Source organism: Erithacus rubecula (assembly GCF_903797595.1).
Source record: "Erithacus rubecula genome assembly, chromosome: 4".
NCBI classification, from domain to species: Eukaryota; Metazoa; Chordata; class Aves; order Passeriformes; family Muscicapidae; genus Erithacus; species Erithacus rubecula.
Window position 1 is genome coordinate 29,902,002 of NC_136686.1, and position 23,215 is coordinate 29,925,216.

The 23,215-nt window shown below is 45.8% G+C and overlaps 1 protein-coding gene across 3 annotated transcripts; it reads left to right on the forward strand.

The window, feature by feature from the left end:
- Positions 1-1,121: 1,121 nt before the first annotated feature.
- Positions 1,122-23,087, forward strand: LOC306801447 (solute carrier family 23 member 1-like). 3 transcript variants are annotated; one of them, XM_079304535.1, is made up of 12 exons: positions 1,123-2,140; positions 5,477-5,626; positions 6,882-7,039; positions 9,928-10,087; positions 11,423-11,604; positions 14,651-14,771; positions 15,019-15,175; positions 15,345-15,598; positions 18,428-18,592; positions 19,411-19,519; positions 20,581-20,676; positions 21,715-23,087. In XM_079304535.1, the coding sequence occupies exons 1-12, from the start codon at positions 2,087-2,089 to the stop codon at positions 21,981-21,983; spliced, it is 1,875 nt and encodes a 624-aa protein (XP_079160661.1). In that variant the 5' UTR covers positions 1,123-2,086; the 3' UTR covers positions 21,984-23,087. The 3 variants fall into 3 exon arrangements, with proteins under 3 accessions (XP_079160662.1, XP_079160661.1, XP_079160663.1); XM_079304536.1 differs by lacking the exons at positions 11,423-11,604; positions 15,019-15,175 and having other exon boundaries at positions 1,122-2,140; positions 21,715-23,011; XM_079304537.1 differs by lacking the exons at positions 9,928-10,087; positions 11,423-11,604 and having other exon boundaries at positions 1,124-2,140; positions 21,715-23,003.
- The last annotated feature ends 128 nt before the right edge of the window (positions 23,088-23,215 follow it).

Sequence of the window (23,215 nt, forward strand, 5' to 3'; positions counted from 1 at the left end):
CATCCTAGACTAGAACTAGATGATCTTTAAGGTCTCTTCCAACCCAGCCCATTCTGAGTCTATGATTCTATGATCTTCCAGGTTTCTTCTAATGCAAACCATCCTAGGATTCAATGATTTTGATGTCTTAGAATTTATCTGTCCATTAGGTCGTAACTTCACTAACAGTGTTCAGGGTGATGTTGTCCTATCCTGTAATGCAGTCCTGGTATCAGGAGAAGATCTGAGAATACCAAAGCTCTACAGAAGGAATGGGGACTTGAGTTTACTTCAGTTCCACTGCATCCTTCATGGAAACCAGGAGATATTTCCAATGGTTGGTCACTAAGCAGGTGATAACATGCCCTTCTCCGAAGGAGTTCTTTGCAACTGCTCTGGGAAGCTCACTACCTTGGGAAGATGTTAAATTAAATAGCATTTAATCTAAGTAGGGGTTGGGGTGAGGTTGGCTGGAATGATTTGACAGAGCATTAACACCATTTGCTACTTGTTAAGAAAAGGGTAACAATGCTTTGGGCTATCTGATGGTCGTGAGCTAGGGTCCTTAGCTGTATGGGGATAATCAGAGGACCTGAAGTCATCTTTTTTCAGTCTTATGTTTTCTATTCCTTTCTGCTGTCATGTTCCAATAAATTGTGCAAAAGAAGAAGTTGCTGCCTTAGTGTTTCAGGAGTCACACCCACACCCACACACCGCCCTCCCCAAGACTATAACAGCAGAGACCAAAATCCCTTCACAGTAAGCAGCTCCATGAGCTGGTGGGTGTCCCTTTCCTCACTCACACACACGGGTTCTCAGGTGCATTACTCCCTCATTCAGGCTCAACCATAGGTTTCCTACAACAGAGTCTCAGGCATTGGATAAAGACTTCAGTAGAGTAGCAAGCATCATGGCAGCTTGAGCTGGAAACCTTGAGAGAGGGACCATGAACAAAGAAATCCCCAGGCATTTACCTGCTTAAAATTACACACCTGCCCTTCATGTGCTCTTAATGTAGGTTTTTAGTCCAACGGTGATTTCTGGTCTGGGTCTTCTAACATCTTGTTGGACTCTGTCTTCATGCAGGGAGGCCATTGCTTTATTTTATTGAGTTGATGGTTGTAGCCTCCCTGATTTTATTGAGTTGGTGGTTGTAGCATCCCCATTCTGTTTTGCATTTCTTGTGCACTTGTTCACTGGCAGAACATGGGGAACTTAAAAAGTGTCAGACTCAGGATAAAAATTACAACTAAATTATCAGTGTATTATCAATATCCTTCTCATGCTAAAGACAAAATACTGGACTGTACTAGTTACTGGGAAAATTAACTGTATTTCAGCCAAAAGCATATCTCTGTGAAATCCACAGTTTGCGGCCCAAGACTTCAGGAAATCCAGCTACTCATGCTAAGCAAATAAAGCTAAGCAAACTGTATTCTAAACCCCAATATTACAACTATGACTCATTCTATTTAAAATTTATTTAAGCTAAACAACTACTACATCTCAGCACTTGGTCATTGGTTGCTGCCATAAATAAATTCACAGCAAAAGCTTAATTCTTTTCAGGCTGTAACAGGAGTATCCTACAAGATGACAATGTTTGTAGCTAAGACAAAATACACAGTAGTTTACATATGAAGTAAGTGAAACTATCTAGCAATTGAATCTCCCCGAAGATCTCCAAACAGGCCCAACCCACACGAGAAATGCAAGTTGCTGTTGAAACACTAATGAAGCAAGTTCCAAGGCTATGTGGAATGCCCCTCTGATATCCTACACCATCCTTACCTATGGATGAAGCTTTTTCTGTCATCAGTTACTGATTCATTCCAGGAAATGGCTGCTTTCCAGTTTGATTTGAATACCGGTCCTCTAATCAGCTGGAGAAAAGGAGTCACTTGTATAAGCCAAAGAAAAGGAAATGCTTCAGCAATACAGCTCACATGAATAGCTAGGACTGAGCACTATTTGGCTCCTGAAATCCAGCATCTGCATTTTTTCAGCCCCTTTCTTTAGGGCTGTTTTGTCTAGGAGTGGGATTTGGGAGGCTTTCCTCTTCTGACTGATTTCTTTTGGAGGCAGTCGGTGAAGGCAAGTGGAAGGCATGACCCCCTCTTCAGACAGAGATCTCAACGGGCTAGATAACCCCAGCTTTGTGGTGAGTCTGCTCTCTGAAGGGTGATTCTTGCATAAACAGGTGCAAACCCTGTGGAAGGAAGAGGAAGGGAAAACTGGGGGCTCGGGTTGCTGCAATGATTCTGGTGTGGGGTTAGCTTCTGTCTCAGCTCTTATTGACAAGAATCCAAAGAATTATTTCCTCTCTACAGCCTCTGCTGCTGCTGCAGACTCAGCATACTTTCTACTCTCTGGCACCCTTTTAACCTTTTTTCTCTTAATTATTTCTAAAATGGTAATGCAGATGAATGGCAGCACAAGTGTATCTGTACTGAAAAGCAGGTGAGTTTGTGATTGTATTCCTGGGTAAAGCATTTTATGTCTTAATTAGAAAAACTACAGTAGAAATTTAGCCTAAAGTCTGTGTTTCTTTGTCTTTTGGACCTATTTCTAGTGAGGTGAATTGTTAGAAAGGTGGGTGAAAAAGGGATTTGGGTGGCAGCTGAGGAGGGCACCCTGTAGAATTAGAGAGGTGCAGTAAAAGTTGTAAATGATGTGCCAGTCCAGGGGTGTGTGGTACACTGAGAATGCTGCTAGCTATAACAGCCATGAGCAAGGTCCTGGGACATGACAGCCCTCTTCCTATCCCAAAGTAGGGATCACCTCCATTAGAAACTTAAAAACTTTGCTTATTTTCTGTCAGCAGATGTGAAGGAGTGGGGTTTGCAGGATGTCCTGCAAACATCTTGCTACCTTGGTACAGACCACCTGTCTGTGCTACCTTGGAGGGAGCAATTGACCTCCTAGTGTACAAATCCCACATTCCTTGGGTAGCTTTGTGTGAGCTTGCTGTGTGCAGTGGAGGTTCTGTGCCAGTTGTGGGCAGAGCCTCAGGGAAGTGCTCAGAGTCAATCAGTTCTTTTTCATTATTTCTAACAGGCTCTCAATTTCAACTCTTCCATTTCTGCCATAATTATAACAGACTTGTGAATTCTTATGGTTCGAATCACCCTAAATAAAGGTCTTTTACCTGTGGTTCAAGCAGTTCGGCAATTCAATTCCTGACTGCCTTCCTGATGCACTCATTTGAGGGCCCTTGTGCTGTATCTGGAACCTGAGGGACATGGAAGGTGTACTTGTTCCCTGGATTCATGGGAGAGCTGGGCTGAGAACCCCCAGCAGTGGTTTCCCTTCCCTGCTCCAGACTGCTCCTGCCTTGTCCTCCTGCCAGCATTGCAGCCTCTCAGGCTGGCTGAGCTTGGAATGCAACCCTGGAGGTCACCTTCTCCAAACCCCTGCTCAGGCAGGGTTGCCCAGAGCCAGCTGCCTAGGACTGTGTCTAGACAGTTTTTAAATATCTCTGAGGATGGAGAATCCACAAGCTCTCTAGGCAACCTGTGCAGTGCTTGGTCACTCTCAAAAATCAAAAATGCTGTCTGATTTTATGATGGTACCTCCTGCATTTCAGTTTGAGTCCAGTGCCTCTGCTCCTTTCTCATCCTGTTATCTGCACTCCATCCTCTTCCTGATGAGCCCTGCTCACTCCCCTCCAGCTCCTGGGGAGTGTCAGGCACTCATGTGATGGTCATGCGGGGCTGTTACTGGCACAGGCTGTGCCTGGCTGGAATATGCCTCCTGGTTAATACAGTCAAAATTGCAATGGCAAGAAAGGAGCTTACTGCTGTCTGCCTAGCTTAGCATTTGTCTACCCATGGTGTTATTCAGGAGTAGTTGTCCCCAAATAACTCCATGCTTGGGCAGTCTTAAGTACCTTGCTGTACATTGGCTAATCCATGGCTCAGGCTCTCTGGTTCCAAAATGAAAATGCCTGCACAGGGAGTTATTAAGGAATATCTTTTGCTCTTGAAGTTCATGCCTGAGTCCAGTTTGAATTAACTCTGCCTTCACCTATCTATTTTAAAGTATCTTTAATGCTCCCAGTTTGCCTAGGCTGTATAAATACCCTCTGTTTGTTAAAGAGGCTTCTCCAGCACAGGTATCCTGTAGCAGTCTTGAACTTTAATTTAAGGTAGTTAAGTACTGCAGTGGAAACAGCTTGAGCTGGGTGCTGCTGGGGAGGGATCTCCAGCAAAGAAATTGATGAGCAATTATACCATTGTAACCTGAGTTCCCCACCCCTCACACAACAGTTCAGATCAATAACAATCTTAGGGTCTGGGGTCTTAGGGATTACATGGCCTGTTTTCAACAGTGTCACCTAAAACGGGACTTTGGAGACTCAACCAAGGTAATGCAAACCTGAAGGTTTCAGGCAAACAAATTAGGTAATAATCTGCCACACCTGCAAAATTTACAACATAATGCAACATCAATTTTATATCTCTGTTCCTGATCACAGCACTACCTATTTGCCTCTATCAGTAGGTAGGCCAGGAGTGTTACTGCAGACACTTTGCTGTTGCATTGGCTATTTTGGTGTCTTCAGGCTCCTGCAAGACTTGGAGGATTAAAAAACAGAAGTTTGGTGCAGACAAACTGATTAATCTTCTCCAGACAGCAGGGTGTGTGTGTGTGCGCAGAAGGCTGGAAGGAGGCGCAGGCAACCAGGAGAATTCGCTCAAAAGCTGTGGCAAAGGAAGCAAAGCACTACTTTGCGTTCCTTGGCAGAATGTATCTTTAGATAAATAAACTCTGAAGGGCATACAGCTCCTTGGGAAGCCCTGGGGCTTCTGGCTGCCTGGGAGGAGACCCAAGCCTTCCTGAGTAGCATTTTCAGCCAGCTCCTTTGGCATGGATGCTGGGATTTCCCATCCACTGGTGTCCCTGTGTTTCACCCAGCTCCTCAGCATGAGCAGGCTTTTCTAGTAAGACAAAAAGCAGCTGCCTTTGTCAAGGCAGTAAAGGTGAGCATAAGGGTATTGAAAGAGACCAAGGAAATGTAATATCAAATGTGCTTCTACTCAGTAATAAGTGGAAGCTGGGTGTTTTAGAATATTTTATCAAAAATGCTCTTTGGGTGGGAATTGCCAGGAGGTACAGAAACCAAAGGACAGTGCAGTTCACTGATAAGCCTACTGCACACTCTTCCTTGCTTCTGCATGCAGTTTCTTCTTCCTTAACTAGTTTTTTATGATATTAACACACTTATTCTGGATGTCCCTTTGAGACTGAGACACCCTCTAATGTTTCTTCAGGCCTAGACACACCAGTGCATACAAAAATTTTCCATATGTGTTTTGTGCATCTGTTTTACTTTCCCCTCCTTGGTCTGTTTGTTTGTTTGTTTGTTTTTATTGTGGTATTGTTGAAAGCTACACAGGAGGTTTTCCTGCCAGATGTGGAGTGTGCTGCAAGAGAGGCAGCTGCTGGGTGTCTGCAGGGCCAGGCTGTGGCTAACATTGTCTCTCCTGTTGTCCAGGGTGAACATGGGAGCCACTGCCATTCCTCACCAGCTCATGCTGCCTGGGGCCCAGAGGAAGGTGGGGGCACTGGCCACAGAGGGACCAAGCTTGGCTACATTGTCACAGATGTGCCCCCCTGGCATCTGTGCATCCTGCTGGGCATTCAGGTGAGATGGGATGCAGGTGGAGGCTGGGAGTAGGTGAAAGTTACATGGCTGTTCAGCCAGTTAATTGGGGTGAAACCTGAATTTGGGAGTGCCTTACTTTTCACAGGACTTGAATGGAGCTCTGAGGCTGGATCTTAGTGAGCTCAAGTCCTTTGGTCCACATGCTGAGCACTATTATCATCATGCACATGGCTACATTGCACCTGATGTGCAAATGGTCAGGCAGAGTCCTGGGGCTGGGGTCAAATAGTTAATAAGAACATGTTGGGTACCTTGGCTGAAGGCAGCCAAATGTGTAAGGGCTTCTGAATTTCTGTCTTCCCACAGCAACAAAAACTCAGCAGCAGGGCACACACTGTTTTGGCTGGTGTCTGTGCCCACTGTGTTAAATGCCCCAGTGCCACCAATGCCATGCTGGGTAGGGAGCCTGTGGGAAAAGAGACCTCAGAGTTATTAACATAATGACAGACTGTGCCTGGAGGTTAGTGGAATTTTGTACTTTGTTTCCTTAAATGGAAATTTAGAGTGTATTGACCCAACATATCTGCATCATAATTTTAATAAAACATGCTTGTAATAAAGTGTGTTTCTGTAAGTGCCACCAGTTCCACCATGGCAGTCCTGTGCTCCAAAGTGAGAATGAGCAACAAAAGTTAATAATTAAAACAAAAAGAGGTTTTAAAAATTATTGTCACATTTAGTCATGAACTACAGGTCATTGTAGAAATATGTATGTGAGTCTTCTGACAAATACAGTGCCTAATTCTTCCATTCTTTGGCACTTGCTTTTTATGGTTATCCATAATTGCACTGTGTGAGAAGAGCTACTGGTGTGTAGCTCCAATGTGGCACAACTTCGTGGTGCAAATAAGATGGACTGAAATATTTGCATTCACTTTGCCTGATTTTGCTATCTCCCTGTACCTTGGGAGGTCCCCAGCTTCTTGGAAAAGTATGTCCAACAGCTTTGTCTGCAGGTGCTGAGGATAAACTGGTTGTGTCTGACAGTGGCCTGGGAAGTCCAGAGCACTACAAAAGGTCTTTGGACATGTAAAGGAGGAGACATTTCAGTGGTGCATTGTAATTCTTGTAGGTGCTTTGGAACACCCCCTCACAAAGCATTAAAGCTGCCAAAAAAAAAAAAAAAAAAAAAAAGGGGCACAAATCTGTGACTTCTCTCAACAACATGATAATAACATAGAGCCAGCTCTTCACTGTGTGTCCTCTTCACCCAGTCTTTCTCTGTGGCTCCTAGCACTTCTTGACAGCCATGGGAGGTCTCGTAGCCATCCCGCTGATCCTCTCCGAAGGCCTTTGCCTCCAGCATGACCTACTGACCCAGAGCCATCTGATCAGCACCATCTTCTTTGTCTCAGGAATTTGCACCCTGCTGCAAGTCCTCTTTGGAGTCAGGTAGGTCAAATGCAAGAACTGGGAATGTGAGCAATTACTGAGTGCTAGGCTCCACCCTGTTGCAGAGTTTATCAATGACAGTCATTTGTTACCCTTGAGTAATCAGGGTCCATGCCAAAGCACCCTGAAATTGCTGGGAGCTTTCCAGGGCTACCTTGCTGTTCTGAATTTTGCATCTTCTGATACTTCACATACCTTTTGTTGGGCTTATAAGGAATCTGTCCTCAAGACAATAGAACATTGCAACATGCAGTAAAAAATACCTGCTTGCTCCTTACTGCAGGGATCCTCCAGTTTAGGCAGGAGCCTTCTGATTTGGACCCAGGGTCAAGAGAGCACAGATTCTACAGGAAACTCTAAGGGAGCTAAGGGAGAGGATAATTAGGAGGAATCAAAATCCATCTGCCACCACTTAGGGACTCGGAAGAGTTCAGCATCATGTCCTGTTATGTGATGCCACTTCCCATGCTCAGGGATTTGTGGCATAATAGTGCTGATGAGCAGTGAGATGACTATGGAGCTGCCATTCATTACCCAGAAAAAGAAGTATTTAATGAGAGGGATGACTGCAAGTACTCCCCCTTTCCAGAAAGACCCTGTATCTTTGCTGACCTTGAAAAATTGGTTCTATTCTTCTTGTCATGACTCTGGGCCGTCTCTCTCTTTCCACAGGTTGTTTTTTCCTCCAGTATGGCAGGAACCTGTGTTTCTTGCTTCAAAGACAAGCACATGCTTTGGCTTTTGAATCTGAGGACTCTGGTTGAAACTTCTACCATCAAATCACTGGTCAACTGCCAGCTCCACAAAATGTTTTTCCTCCTCCTGCTTCATTCACTACTGAAACTTTTCTATCTGCCTTAGTCTTAAGAAGTGTCAGTAGACAAACTTCCTGAAGGGTGCTACCCTTCTCTTATATTGTTACAGGATTAGTGGAGGAAGGAGGAGCCCTTCGACCACAAAAAACAGAGAAACTAGTTCTTCAGCTAAATTCAGGCTGGAATGCATGATCATTGCCCCTGGTGCAATTCAGGCATTCTGAGATCTTCCAAGCACCCTCCAAATGCTTCTGGTGAATTCCTGAAAGCTGTAAAGTCCCCTGCTCTCTGTTAGTTGGGGGTGAAAGAGTAGCAGAGAGGCTCTCCCCCCCATGGCTGAATAGCTAATTGAAGCAAAACAGATCAAATTAAGTGATAAGGAGTTGTTCCCATGGGATACACAGCATGCAAAAGCAGCAGTGGGTCCCAGACAGTCACTGGAGATACTATCAGAGGCTTCTGGGGGGAGACATAGGTCATTTGCTATTATGGTGAGCCCTGCTTAGTAAATGCTTGGATATCATACACTGACTATCAAAACATAATATTGCCTTGCTATTTCTGCAGCTTTCCCTCTTGTAAACCCCACAGGAAAGAGTTCAGTGTGCCCCATAAGCATCACCTTGGCACCCCATTTTCATCTGCGCCCACCCATGTCAACAGGAGCTGTGAAATATCTTAAGGACCAACACAGCAGGAACTATAAACCCATTGTTACATTCTTAGTCACGGCCTTGAGCCTTCTCTGTTTCTTTTTGTTTGTTTTTTGTGCCTTGTCCAGCAAAATTGTTTCAAAGCTTTGACAGTGCTTCCTTTGTGCATGACTAGTATAAATATTTGCTTTAGGTGACAGAGACATGGTCTGTTATAGCTGTGCCATCTCTTATTTCAAGAATGGTAGAAATGCCTCTGTTTCAGGGAAAGCTGTGCCCTTCAAAAGCAGTCACCTGAATTGCTGTGCCATGGCTTTTCTGAACAGGTGCCATAAGAGCTCCTGGCACAAGGAGAGGTTGCTTTGGGGGTTCCTCCTAGGGGTGCTTCCTGAAGAGAGGAAACAGAGGCACATTGGAGGTTTCCTTTGGCTATTTCAGGGATGCTGTGCCCACCCTCAGTCAGCTTAGGATTTCTCAAGCACACTAGAGGAATGGTTAAAAAAACTTGCACTGCAGTGGTGGCTTGTGAGGGGCTTTGAGGAGCCAGTCAGGCCTTTTAGGTCTCTGTTTTCATATCTTCATACATGGAAAAAGGCTGGTGTAGTGAAAGGAGCATATCTATATTCATATATATATATATATGTATAAATCTCCTCATGAAGCCAATGCTGAACTCCTCTGGAGATGCAAGCTCCTTGTTAGCCCGAGGGATTCCCAGAGGGAGAGATACTCCAATCCAGGAGACAGGGTGTGGGGGGAGAGCCAAGGTCTCACCCAGTCAGTGCCCACAGACCCCTCCATGCAGGTTTCCTTTCTAGTGTCAGTGGAAATGCAGAAGAGGAATTGGCATTAAAACCCGGTGTACTAAAAGCCAAATCACATTTTCTATCACACTCAGACTGAGGACTGCTGTGACATGGAGAGCAGTTAGTGCCTGTCCTTGTGTGCATGAGCATGTTTTGAAGAAAACCAAAGCAGCCAAAAGGGGCAGAGGAAGTAACTGGATATTAGCAAGATTGATGCTGAGCTTTTCTTCAGTATCTCACCTTCTTTCTTCCTTGGTCTTCTTCCCTCCACCAGATTTTTCCTACTCTGTGCAGGTCTGTGGTCTCATCAGCCATTTCAAGCACTACTTTTTCCTTAACATGGGGTAGAGGGCTGGACTGTGGTACCAACGTGCCCCTCCTTTGCTGGTATTTGAACCTCAGCTCTCACCTATGCCATTGCTCTTGCATGCAATGGGGCAGCAATTCCTACCCATGGTCAGTGATGGTGACCTGCCACAACAATCCAAAAGATACTGTCAGAGGCCATGGGTAGATGGAATTTTAAATTTATTTTGCTTTCCTTTCTCTCACCCTTATGGAGCAGAACTTCTAGCATTGTCACTTGTTATTTTTTCCCTCTGCTTTCCTTCCAGGCTGCCTATTATTCAAGGAGGGACTTTCACATTCCTGACCCCCACCTTGGCAATGCTGTCTCTTCCCAGTTGGAAATGTCCTGCCTGGACACAGAATGCCACCCTGGTGAATGCCTCCTCACCAGAATTCATCCAAGTCTGGCAGACACGGATGAGAGAGGTATATTACATTTTCAGTGGCACCTGCTCTGTATCAGGGCTCTTGGCTTTCAGTAAAGTGCCTGACCATGTCATGGCCATCACAGCTGGAGAAATTCCTATTCCCAATGAACCTTGGCCCTCATGCTGTTGCAACTTCCTAAGTATCTATTCTTTACTCAAAAAAGCAGGTGCTTCACTGCTGTTGAACAGGGGACATACAGACCTCTTCATGTGATTTATGGTCCCTGCAAAGTCTCCACTGGTCCAGTCAGATCCCTGCTTCATAAAGCATGGTTAAACTAGAAGAAGAAAGGAAGGGAAAATATTGCCAATGAAAGAACCCTGTCTAAGCACAGGAACCCTAGTAAAAAAATGCAAGGCAAAACCTACCATAAATATTAAGGCAAAGGGCATTCTTAGGTAATGAGAAGGGAGGAGGAAAGGTCAGGGGTCTCACTGCTTTATTGTGCATCAATTACCTTTATCAGAGCAAGTGACTACGTTTGCTCTGTTGATCCATTTGTTGGTGTGCTTTCCAAACCACTTATGAAGTGTTGAAAGCTCACTGGGGATTTTCTGTGCAGCACAGGATGCTCTCTGCTGATCCACACAAATCTACACTAAGGGCACTGCTGACATCTTCTTTCAGCCTGGGTCATTCATCCAGCCCCTGTGATTCTCTTCCCTTTGGAACTGAGGGAAGGAAGGTGCTCAGCACCACTGAGGTCCCAGCCAGGGTTGTCACCAAATTTGAGAAGGCAGAGAGCAGCCTCACCCCTGCTTGAAGCTGACACTGAGGTGAACGGCATTTCATAATGTAATTGCTGGTTCCTTGGCTTGTTTGTCAAACACAGGAAAGTTCAGGGTGATAAATGTGTTCCCAGAAATGTTTTCCAATGAAACTGATACTCAGGAAAAAAAAAAAAAAAGAGGCAGTGGTGAGTCACTTGCCTCTTCAATGTGATGAAGAGATCCAAATACTTCCCAAAAGGGAGATCAGTAGAGACCATGGCCCTGCTCCTGTTTTTAGGGCAAGAGCTTTTCCCCTGTCTTGGGGGAGCAGGCAGGAGAGTGCAGGGCAGGTGATGCATGCTTGGATGGCCCAAGAAAACAAGGAGGAGGTGATCTCTGGAACAAAATTAGCCCTGGTGAGGACTAAATCCATCAGCCTAGGGGGGAGTTGCTGTGCTGCTGCTTTGGTGGTCCTTCCCACAGGTAATTCTGTCAGCAGGAGGCCTCTGTGCCAGTCTGTCACTGGAGACTGAGCCTGACTCTCACGCTGCATTTGCACATGAAGAAAAGCTCAACAGCTGGAGCTCCTCCCAACCTCTGTTTTCATCCTTCATCATTCCAGGTGCAAGGAACTATCATTGTAGCTTCTTGCTTTCAAATCTTCGTTGGATTTTCGGGCCTGATTGGATTTCTGATGAGGTTCATCGGCCCCCTGACAATTGCCCCCACCATCACCTTGGTTGCACTGCCTCTGTTTGAGTCTGCTGGGGATATGGCTGGGCAGCACTGGGGCATAGCATTCATGTAAGTCTCACATCTCTGGGAAAGCTGGGAGTACACAAATCACCTGTCTCTAATATGAAACCAATTGTCACAGCCTGTAGCAAAATTCCTCTGGGTTCAAGGTTTGTTTGTCGAGCACCAACATGTGACACTTTGTGCAAGGCAGCTATGTGACATTAGCCATTCTCCTCCAACCCCCAGGAAGCTAAAGCCCTCAGCAACAAAGCAAAAGCCAAAATGAGTTTAAAAACCCCTGATTTTTGTAAAAATCCAAAGTTCATAGGTCAGTAGACATACAGGCCTTTCCCTTGTGTGTGCAGTTTGTCACAGCTGTCTACACATACTGTCTTACACACCCATTATTTAAGTTTAATAGGCATTCCTAAAATGACAAAGTTGAGCACTCAAAGTCAGGTATTCTGTGTTGAAATAGATGGTGCTTTATGTATTGTCTTCACATGAATAGGAGGAATTGTTCTCTGCAGAGAGGGCCTGAGGGGGTCTGGAAAGATCTATTTACACATGTAGCTTTGCAGCAGTGAGTGCTCTTTCAGAGATATTTGTGTGCCTGCCCTTGTGCATGAGTTAGACTGTAGCAAAATTTCCTTGGTATTTCAGAAATGGATTGAAAAAGGAGAAATGCCACTGCATGGTTGCCTTGCAGATTTGGCACCTTCATCTCCCTAATGCAGACTTCAGCATAGGATAGAATGCAACAGGAGTAGATTGTTAACCTCTCTATGGGCTCCCATTATTTGCTAGTGCTTTCAGAGCTGATTTTGGAGACTTCAGACACAGACTTGACTGTAGCCCTTGGAAGATTGCACACTGTTGTGAGAACATGCTCCAGTACACTTCTCTCCTGGTCTCTTCTCCCTGCAACCTACCCTCCCAGAACCCACAAGCCACCTCTCTTCTCCCTCTCCAATTCCTTCCCTAGCTGATCTCTTCCATCAGCACCCCATATGATTCCAAACCCTGCTTAAAACACAGCTGTTTTTTCACCACTGTTTCTCCCATCATACTTCTGCTTGTTGTCCTGTTCTCCAGATCTGGTGATTTGTCCTAACTCCTTAGCTTAGCAAATGTGAATTTTCCTCTTCAAACTGTGTGTCCTTAAGAACCTGGGCTACCTCCTTTCTCTGCTGCTCTTCTCCAGTCACTAGCTCCTATCCTCAGACTCACGCTTGACCTCTTTGCCCAACTCTGCCACTCATTTATGGGGTCCAATAAATGTGCCCCTGCTCTCAGCCCAAATCACCTTTCTGTCCTGTTCATTTCTGTCCCATCTCCTACCTGTGGTAATCCAAATACTTTCTTTCCTGACTCAGACACCTTAGCCCCAGCCTGATCATTGTTCTCTGAGCCATCCCAGATGTGTCCTCTCTTGCTGCCTTCTCCATACTCCACGAGTGTTTTTGGTAAAAGAGGGAAAGCAGGGATGGAGAGAGGAAGACATGAGCCATGTAGTGTCAGGCCTGCTGTTCAGCCCCACCACATCCCAGAGCTCTTGAGATGGAAGATCCCCACTGTTTCCTCAAGAAACTTCCCTAGTGTGTGGTGACTTACTCTCTGGTGATGATGCACACACAGTTAATCACTGAGCAATGCCTGGACATACTCAGAAGGCTCGGAATCCCTGTGGTCTGCAAATGCAAAAATCCGAGATGTTTCTGCTGGAATCTGGAGTCGTTGCAGACTGAGCATACCTGAGCAGATTTTTGTGAGAAACAACATCCTTTGCCCCAAAGAACAAGTTCTACTAAATCTCAAATTTCTGCTCCAGGTCATATAGAGATCTTGTTACTGCTTAAGGCAAAATGACCTTTCCAATGCAGGCTATATGCTATGTCTATTTTCTGAACATCACTCTTTGAAATAGGTTTGATATATATTTTTCAAAAAATATTTGCCCTGAAGCAGACTTTTTCCATGGAAATTTTCATCCTGAATGGGTAAAGTTAAAGTAGAACTATAAGCAACTGAAAATAGAGTTTGTTAATAGACTGTGTCAGGCAACCTGAATAATAAGCAGTGTCACCTCCCTGAGACAGATGAAGGTTCTGTGGTGAGTCATAAGGCTGCTGAGCACCTTTGTTCATGCAAATGCACAAAATGTGTACTCAAACAGTCTCTCTGGACTCTGTAGCGTTAGAAACCACAAATGGAAGCCAGTTCCTCCTCAGACTTTCTCCTCCCAGTCATCCAGTGCTTTGAATTGTGTATGTTGTGGAGTCTTTGCAGAGAAGTGAGGATAGAGTTTTCCTTGCACTGTTGGAATTCTGTCTGTCCCTGACTATTGCACCTACAGTTGGTCATTTTTTCACATAGGGAAAAATACTAGTTTCCAGTGAAGTCAGTGCCCTTGATTTTTCACCAAATCCTATCCAGATTAATTCACTCAATGTATAAAATTTAGATTTGTTATAAAATAATGAGGAGCCCTTCAGAGATCCCTCAGAGGTCCGTTGAGCAGCCTTCACAGACAGAGTAATGCTTTCCCCTTCTGCTCTCCCCTTCTTGCCAGGCTGGTAGGGCTCTGTGGGCACCATGTGCAGCCCCACAGTCTCACCATGGTTTTCCCTTTCAAAACAGGGATGTGCACAGCCAAACCAAATTCTCTTCTTTTACTCCTTGTTACAGGACCTTTCTGCCCCTCGAAGAGCAGCATAGGTAAACCTGAAATCAGGAAACAATAAATCCTATATTTCTAGTATATCTGAATTACACAGGCAGAACCTGAACCTTGCATGTCTATCACATCTTACTGAGAAGGTTTTAAACCTTTCTGCAACTCTATCATACTTACAGATGGTAAGATCTCTGGTGTCAGTCTTGAAACAATAAGAGTTATTTGCAAATATGTGGAGCTATCAGTAGATTATGATGGAAATCTTGTTCTACCTCTGGCTTGATGGAGTGGGGAGCCACCCTCTGCTGCTGAGAGCCTGTTTTTATGGATCCTCTCGAGTCCTGGGTTCTTGGGTAGCAGGTCTTCACTTCATGTGGGGACAGGTGGGCAAGTGAGCACCCACATTGTTCATGGTCTCATTTTCCTTCTTTCTAGGACTATTTTTTTCATAGTTCTGTTCTCTCAGTACTTGAAAGATGTTGCTGTGCCGCTGCCATCTTACCAGAGAGACAAGAAGTGCCACTTCTCTCCAATCTACCTCTTCCAGATCTTCCCGGTACGCTGGGGTTCCTGCACACCAGGGAATTGTGACGGTAACTGGCATCACCTGCCCCTGGGCATGAGCCTGTGTGATCAGGGGCAGAGGGGAAAAGCTCCCCATGGCCCTGACCATTGGGAGGGAGAGCAGGAGGAAGGGCCCCAGAAGCTCCTGCTGCTCTTTGCTCCATCCCCTGTGCAGGGAAAGGGTCGGGCGGGTCCCCAGCCATGCCCTAACCAGCCGCACTGCTGCTTGTGCTGGGCAGGTGCTGCTGGGGCTGTCCCTGAGCTGGCTGCTGTGCTACGTGCTGACAGTGACCAGCGTCCTGCCTGCGGCCCCCGCTGCCTACGGACACCTGGCCCGGACAGACACCCGCGGCTCCGTTCTGGCACAGGCTCCTTGGTTTCGGCTGCCTTACCCAGGTACCGCTGCCTCCCTTCCCCATCCTGCCTGCTCCTGCTTGCACCTCCACTTACGCCTGCCAGCAGGAGATGAAAAGTCAAAAATCAGGCGAGCACCCCCAGGCGTTCCCGCTGCTCAGATTTCCGGGCAAGCGTGCCCACCCAGCTAAACGCAGCTCTTCACTTGCAGGGCAGTGGGGAAGGCCGACGGTGAGCCTGGCTGGGATCTTCGGCATGCTGGCCGGGGTGATCTCGTCCATGCTGGAGTCGGTGGGAGATTACTACGCCTGTGCCCGCCTGTGCGGGGCCCCCTCGCCGCCGCAGCACGCCATCAGCCGCGGCATCGGCGTGGAGGGCATCGGCTGCCTCCTGGCCGGGGCCTGGGGCACGGGCAGCGGCACCACATCCTACAGCGAGAACGTGGGGGCGCTGGGCATCACCAAGGTGAGCTCGCTGCTGCCGGTGCCGCCCCGCGGCTCCCCGGGTGCGAGTGCGGCTGTGCGCCGGGGCCGGGCACTGATCGGCCCAGCTCCGAGAGGCACGCTGCAAAACTGTGCCTTGGCACATCGCTGACCTACTGCAGCCCTGCAAATGACTCAACAGTTGCTTTGCTTTCTCTGCTTCTGACCCACATAAGGAATTAGTGCATTCACAGTGGCACCTGACCTAGGTGAGGCTGAAGAGACGATGCCAACCTTGGTGCGGTGAGAGAGAGGAGAGAAAGGGTGAATACTTAACCAGGGCTTCAAATTCCCCAGCTTCTATAACCCAAGGATGGCAATCTTGTGAAAGGTAGACTATTTCGCCAGGGTTAAAAAATGTGATAGCAAAGGTTGGTGTTTTTATGTCTCTATAAAGGTTTGTGAGTCACTTGAGTATATTAATTGCTCTTATCAGGGGAAGAAATTTCCAGAGATAAGTGTGACAATCAGATCATAGGTTTTCACTAAACTTTGCAGCCAGAGGTTAGGCTAACAGATATCTAGCTGCTAACTGGACAACATTTCCAAATCATTGCCAAATAAGCAGTATCATGCCAGAAGAGCTGTGAGTCAGTAAATAAATGCAGTTTCCTTACAGCTTCCACTCCACAATATTGCTTATTTCACTGGCTTTTATAAACCTCATTCATTCTAACCATTTTTCAGACATTGCAGAGTTAGTGTTTGACTGAGGTGGCTGCCTTGAGCACCAAGGGCTGTCTGGATGTCTGCATGGAGTCCAGTTTAGCCTGTCACCACGTGTGCACTGTCACTAGGAAGTCTGTGCATACTAACAATCTATTCTTTCAGGTTGTGTAGTTTGCTGCATCACTGTATGTATGGGATGCTGTCCCCATTCATAATTACCAGATTATAAAACACATATTCTCACAATGCATGCTAAATCCTCCAGGGGGACATGCCATCCTTGCTGATTCAGGAGAGATATTTCCCTTGGATCCCACCTCTGCTCACTCTGTCCACACTTGAAAGAGCTGAAAACCTGGAGTGTCTTCTCAGTCAATTTAAATCAGTGTAAACACTCTGGCTGAGACAGATGGCAATGCTGAGAGCACAAGGCAGATTTAATTTCTTTTTTTACGTGGGAAACATGTTTTTCCATAACAAATGGAAACACAAGGGACTTGTTTCCTCTACTTAAACAAAGATGTCTATCACCACCTGTGAAGTCTTTGAAGATCTCAGATGCATACAGGGGCTGATGGATAAGGCAAGGAGAAGCTGCTAGAAGCTGTCAAGATGCAACAACTTACATGCACCAGGCACCACTATTTAAATTGCTTGTTCAGGCCCAGTATGCTAGTACTGAGAACTCAGTACATTTTAAAGAGAAGTAAAGGCCTCAGAGTCACCACATATTGTGGGGAACCCTGCAGTTTCTTCAGCCTTAAGAAAGAGAATTGATTTTATTGTTTTCCTGACATAATTGAAACAAACTCTAAACTAGTGGTTTTAGCAGAATATGGTCACAGTGCTGTCATTGGACTAGGTCTTTTGCTTTTAAGGCCAACTTCATATCATAGTAATTCAACATTTTAGCAAATTGAGACTCTGAATCTTTGTTCTAATCCTGGAACAAATAGATTTGTTAGCTTTTATTAAGTAACATTTAGATGGTAATAATGTCCCAAGGTTTGAAGCCAAAGAGTATAAAAAGCAATGAAGCACCTGATGCATGATTTTGAAACTCCACACCAAATCTTTTTAATTTATCTTTCAAATCAAGAAAGACTTAAAATATTTTAAAGGTATGTGTTTAAGAAATACTTAAAAAGAGACCATATTAGTTACTGAGCATGTTTTTGTTGAAAACACTCACAAAAAGCTTGCCCTGTAAGTAGACATTCTTCAGATATTTAAAGGGAGGATTAAAATATTTAATTGAATTATAAAATGTTTGCAGAGGATTACAGTTTCCCTGACACAAATATTGTAAGTTTAGCATGATTCTTTAGGCAGTCCAATTTTTGGTGTGGGCAAGGCATATCTTGACTTGGAAGTTTAACAAATACTGCTGCTTTCCTTCACACTTTCCATATAAATATCTCTTTCAACCCTTTGTTTGGCAGATACTCTTTTTCTTTCCTATTTATATACTCTAGCAGACTTGAATGAAGGGCATGGCTTGGTGCTTCATCCCATCTTTGTTGTTGTGTTCAACCAAGAAAAGGCCACCCTGACTCTTTCTAGGGAAAAAATTATTTTACTGAAGATTGATGGGTGCTGAGAGATAGGACAGACCAAGAGACTTCCTCACTTCTTATTTCTTGACCATAGAAAGGATGTATAAAGTTCCAGAGCTCAGAATGGAACAGCCAGCCAGCTCTGGTCTCTGAAATTTTGGTGTCCAGGGAATGGAGGGATCACTGTGGGAAACCTCACTGAAAGCCACTTGTGGATGACAATCCAAACCTTGGTGGAAGGATTGTCCAGTGAATTGACTGGGGGGTTGCAATGCCAGTCTTGTATGTATGCCAAGATATTTCCAGGCTAAAGCAAGAACAAGTAGGGATTACTGTGCTCTTAATTAGATTTTTTAAATTTCAGCTTAATAGCACACTGTTGTAGTTCTGTCAGTAGTAGGAGAGAGGATAACACTGAGTAAATAGGTGTGGTGCTCTCAGAGTGCCTTGCATGATAAATATTTAAGGTGCACAAATACTGATGCTTCCCATTCAGTGTCAGCATGCCAGGGCTGGAGCTGGAGCCTGCCACCCTCTCCTTTCTCTGCCAGTCAGTGTGTGACTGCCTCCTCTTCCTCTTGGCCCAGGTAGGGAGCCGAGTGGTGATCATTGCTGGTGCCTGTGCCATGCTCCTGAGCGGCATCTTCGGGAAAGTTGGGGCAATGCTTGCCAGCATTCCCATCCCTGTGATTGGAGGCATGTTCCTTGTGATGTTCGGAGTCATCACAGCCGTGGGGATTTCCAATTTACAGGTAACAGCTGTGTGAGCACTGTGTCATCCCTGGTGAAGGGGGCTTCAATTCATTGAAACAGAGAATCACAGAATGAGCTGAGTTGCAAGGGACCCATCAGGACTGTCGAGTCCAACTGCTGGCCCTGAGCAGGACACCCCAAGAGTGCCTGAGAACTCGTTCAAACACTTCTTGAGCTGTGACCACTTCCCTGGGGAGCCATCCTCTGAGTGAAGAACCTTTTTCTAATGTACAACCTAAACCTCCCTAACTCAGCTTCACGCCATTTGCTGTCACAGGTCATGAGAGTTAAGAGATCAGTGCCTGCCCCTGCTCTTCCCCTCACAATGAAGCTGCAGATTGCAGTGAGGTCTCCCCTCAGTCTCCTCTTCTACAGGCTGAACAGGCCAAGGGACCTCAGCTGTTCCTTTTACAGCTTCTCCTCCACAACCTTCACCATCCTTGTGGCCCTCCTTTGGACACTCACTAATAGCTTTACATCTTATCTTGTGGTGCCCAGAACTGCACACGGGACTCCCAGTTTCCAGTCAGATTCTTACCAGAGTGTGTCAGCTATAACCACACTGCAGGAAATATAAACATTTATGTTGGCAGTTCCTCAGGTGAAGATAAGGGGCTGTACCCAGAGGGGCTGAATCACAGTGGGCTCCCTGGTAAGGGCAGGGCTGGCTGGCACTGGGACTGCAGGATCACAAATGCCCCAGCAGCACTAGGGCTGGGTCCATTCCCAGTTCCAGTGTTTGCATCCCACCACGTCTCATGAACACAACAGTAATCCACAGTTTTATGCATTCATTGTCTGAAATTTCTCTGTGCAGTTCACAGATATGAACTCCTCAAGAAACATCTTTATCTTTGGATTTTCTCTATTTGCTGGCCTCACAATTCCCAACTGGGCGAACAAAAATAGTACCCTGCTGGAAACAGGTAAGAAGTGACATCAGAAGCATTTTCTGTAGCACAAAACTGAAAGAAAGGCTGACCAGAGAAATCCTTTAAAATAGTTTTTCCTCACAAAATGCTGAAACCTGTGCTTTGACTGTTGCCTGTTTCTTCCTGTGAGGGCTGTTTTTGCCTTTTGCTCTGATGCACAGCTCTGATGCAGAAATCTCAGCTTGTGGTTAGTGAATGCACCTCAGCAGATTCTTCTTGGGTTAAGGATTGCAGAGCATTTCCCTGGGACACATTCCTGGGGCAGGCCAAGAGAATACTCCAGGGCTGAATCTTGGTCAAGGTTCTTAATGAATAAGGCTTTCTTATCTGCTCACACACAATAAAATGCTGTGCTTTCGAAATCCAAGAGCATACTCCTCTACTAAATTCTGTCAAGTTCACTTTATTGAAATTTCAGTTCTGCAACAGCTGGCCCTTTGCTGCATCTTGTGTGACTAATGTCTTCATCATAAGGGCCAGAGAATCCTCTCTCAAAGTGTATGTGGTGTGCTGGGGGGGCTGATTAAAGAGCTGGCCCCACAGACCACATTCTCTCTAGATGCTCTATCAGATGCTCAGTGCACTGAGCTTTGCTCATGGCTACCAGCCCTCAAAGGGAAACATCACAGCTGATGAACTTGTGGTGAAACCCCATGCTAAATTACTCATATTTCTTTGGGAACTGAGGCTCATGGTCCTCTAGGATACTGTTAGGTGTTGTGTTGTGGATGTGCTGAATGTGTTTGGAGCAGAAGGTGGCTTTTTCTCACACACTGCTGGGGTCTGCACTGTTAATGTATTTATGAGCCATCTCCTTCCCACTGTTGGTCTGTGAATAATCATGTAGAATAAAACTGTAGGTCTGAAACTGGCTGTGACATCATTCTCACTTCCACTGCCAAATCTTACACTCTGCTTTGGATTTCTAAATCTCATCCAAGCAAGCCTAGTCCAAGCAAGCATCCAGCTTGCAGCCTCTTGGCACCAGAAATGTTAGTTAAGCAGGTAAAAAGCATCTTCCTGCACCATGATCTAAAGCTTTATTTTTCTGCTAGGAATCATGCAGCTTGACCAAGTGATCCTGGTGCTTCTCACCACTGGCATGTTTGTGGGTGGACTTCTGGGCTTTATCCTGGATAACACCATTCCAGGTAGGATTTGCCGAAATGAGCTTCTAGTTTGTGCCTGTCCTAGGGTTTTCCCTGATAGTTTTGGTCTTTTGTTCTATGGATAGAAGTTGTGCCAGCAATCATGAAACATCATGTGACTGCACTCCTCCCAGAGAGGGGTGAGGAACAGGAGGCTTCACTGAAATGGTCTCTGGCTAGGAAACAGCAGCTTATCCAAAGTTAAATAATTCATAATTAAATAATTTTTAGGAACAACCCAGGCTGAGGAAATGGTTTATTTGGCAAATATGTCTTTCAGGGAAAATTCCAGCCTAAAACCACGTTGCTAGTTAAAAGGAGAGAGGAAAGCAGCTATAAGAAGTGGAAGGAGCCAATGTGTGCCAGTATGGGAGCTGCTAAAACTGAGGCTGAGCTAAAGCCACAGCAGTGGAAAGCAGTAGGTGACCAAAGGCTGGTGACCAAATACAGACCACCTGCAGCTGGCCCTCACAGGCAGCAAAGAGCCTTGGATTTTCATCTAGAGTGGGGAGGGAGGGGATAAGAATAGGAGAGGAAACCCTCTTTTTGCTGCAGGAAAAGAGCAGAAAGGAAGGAAGGACACTGTTAACCAGATTCTGTTACTGTCTGAGGCTTCTCAGCAAGCCAGTCTCCCTTTGGCTCATTAATTTCCCTGGAGCCTTCAACTGTCAGCTCCTCTGGGCAGAATTTACAGGTGTGCCCACTCCCTTTCCCAAGAGGACTTTGTTCCCACAGCAGTTACAGGTACAGGTACTGTTCTGGGATCTCCTATGGCAGGTGAAAACTTCCTGGTACACGATTCCCATGGAAAGCAGTGGAGAAGGCTGCTTATCTGGAAGCTGTTGCAGGAGAAGGGGTGTTATCTGGAAGCTCGTCAGTGAATATTTGTAGAGCTCTTTGGAGCTGGAAGGGTTTGAGTAGAAGGGATTTGTGTTTTGTGCTGGATTTGCTGGGATTTGAGCAGTGCTGTGAGTCACACAAGCAGCCCTATGCTCGACCACCTGCTGTTCCAAACACATCAATCTCACTTTGCTGTTGCAGGAACACAGGAGGAACGGGGGCTCCTGGCGTGGAAGCAGAGCCATGAGGAAGGGACAGAGAGCTCTCAGCTTGTTTCCAAGGTCTATGATCTTCCATTTGGCATAGGCACCAAATATTGCAATGTCTCTTGGTTTCACTATCTCCCTGCTTGCCCCAAAAGACTGCCTTGTGACAAGAGAATGAATGAACTGAAGACTGCTGGGCAGAAAAACAGTGTTAAAGCAAGCTTAGAAAGAAACTCTGAGATTGGTGCTGATACAAGGATATAAGCACCTGGCCTGCAAATGAACTCATCTCAGAAGCAGAGGTCTGAAAGTGTGTCTGCAGCCCTCATCATCTGAGCATGAGCTGGCAGCTGTTAGAGGGTGGAGCGGGAGAAGGGTAATATCTTCCTCTTCCCAGCTCTGACTGCATCACTGATGGCCTCAAGGAAGTAATTTTATCCTTCTCTCTTCCTGCCTTCTCACGTCTAGGAAGAACCTAATCCCTCTTCAAGGAACACCAAAACCCAAGAAATGTCTAGTAAAGATATTTTTCCTTCCTTGCACTGGCCCTTGGGCACCCAAAGGGGCAGCTGTTCAGCTGAAGCAGAAGGGCTTCCTGTCCCCTGATCTGGCAGCTGAAGGAGCCAATGGAGAAAGCATCCCTGATGTGGGCCCTGTACCACTCCCAGGCATCCCTGGGGTTGAGGTTAACCCCCAGCACCTTACAGCAACATTCACCTCTCACCTTGTGATTTATACCTCATCCTGGCCAAGGGGAAGGAGCAGGTGCCTCTAGATCACAATTCATCTCATTCCATATTCCCATAATTTAGCCAACCAAATGAATGTTGTAAGAGAGGCATCTAAAGTTAATGGGTTGGATTGTCTTCTAAACTCATCTCTTCTGTCTCAGACCACAAAGGGACTCTAGAGACTTTAGTTATGTTCTTGATCTAACAGAAAAAAAAACAGCTTCACTGAAATGTATCCCACCTTTGGAGTGCTGGGAAGAGTCTCAGGTGAACCAGTTTCCTGTAGGGTGCCCAGCCCTACAAAGATGAAGGAATCCTCATCAAATATAATGGACAAAACACTTCTGCTTACAGTGTTATGCATCCCTATGCTACTGCTATGTCCTGTGTACCCCTGAGGTACCTGTTTGGTCTGGTGTGGTGATGTGTGGTGACAAGCACTTCTCTGGAAAACAGGCGTGCAGGTTATTGCTCCTATTCCTATTAGCTTCAACCTGTATGGCCACATGCAATGTGATCACATGTGGTTGCTGGTGGTGTGTAATAACATTGTTGCTGTAGCATAAGCTTGTGTTTCCTTCATTGAGAATAATTCTTGGTTTTTTGTAAGTATAATAAATAATAAAATGTACACTGTAATGGTGTTTCTCAGGGTGGTTGCTGTAGTGAGTGGCAGGTGGCATTCAAAGTACCACTTGCAGGCCTGCACTTCTGTGAACTATGATGATGCAAGAGAAGGGACCAAAGTAGCACGTTCTTCATCTT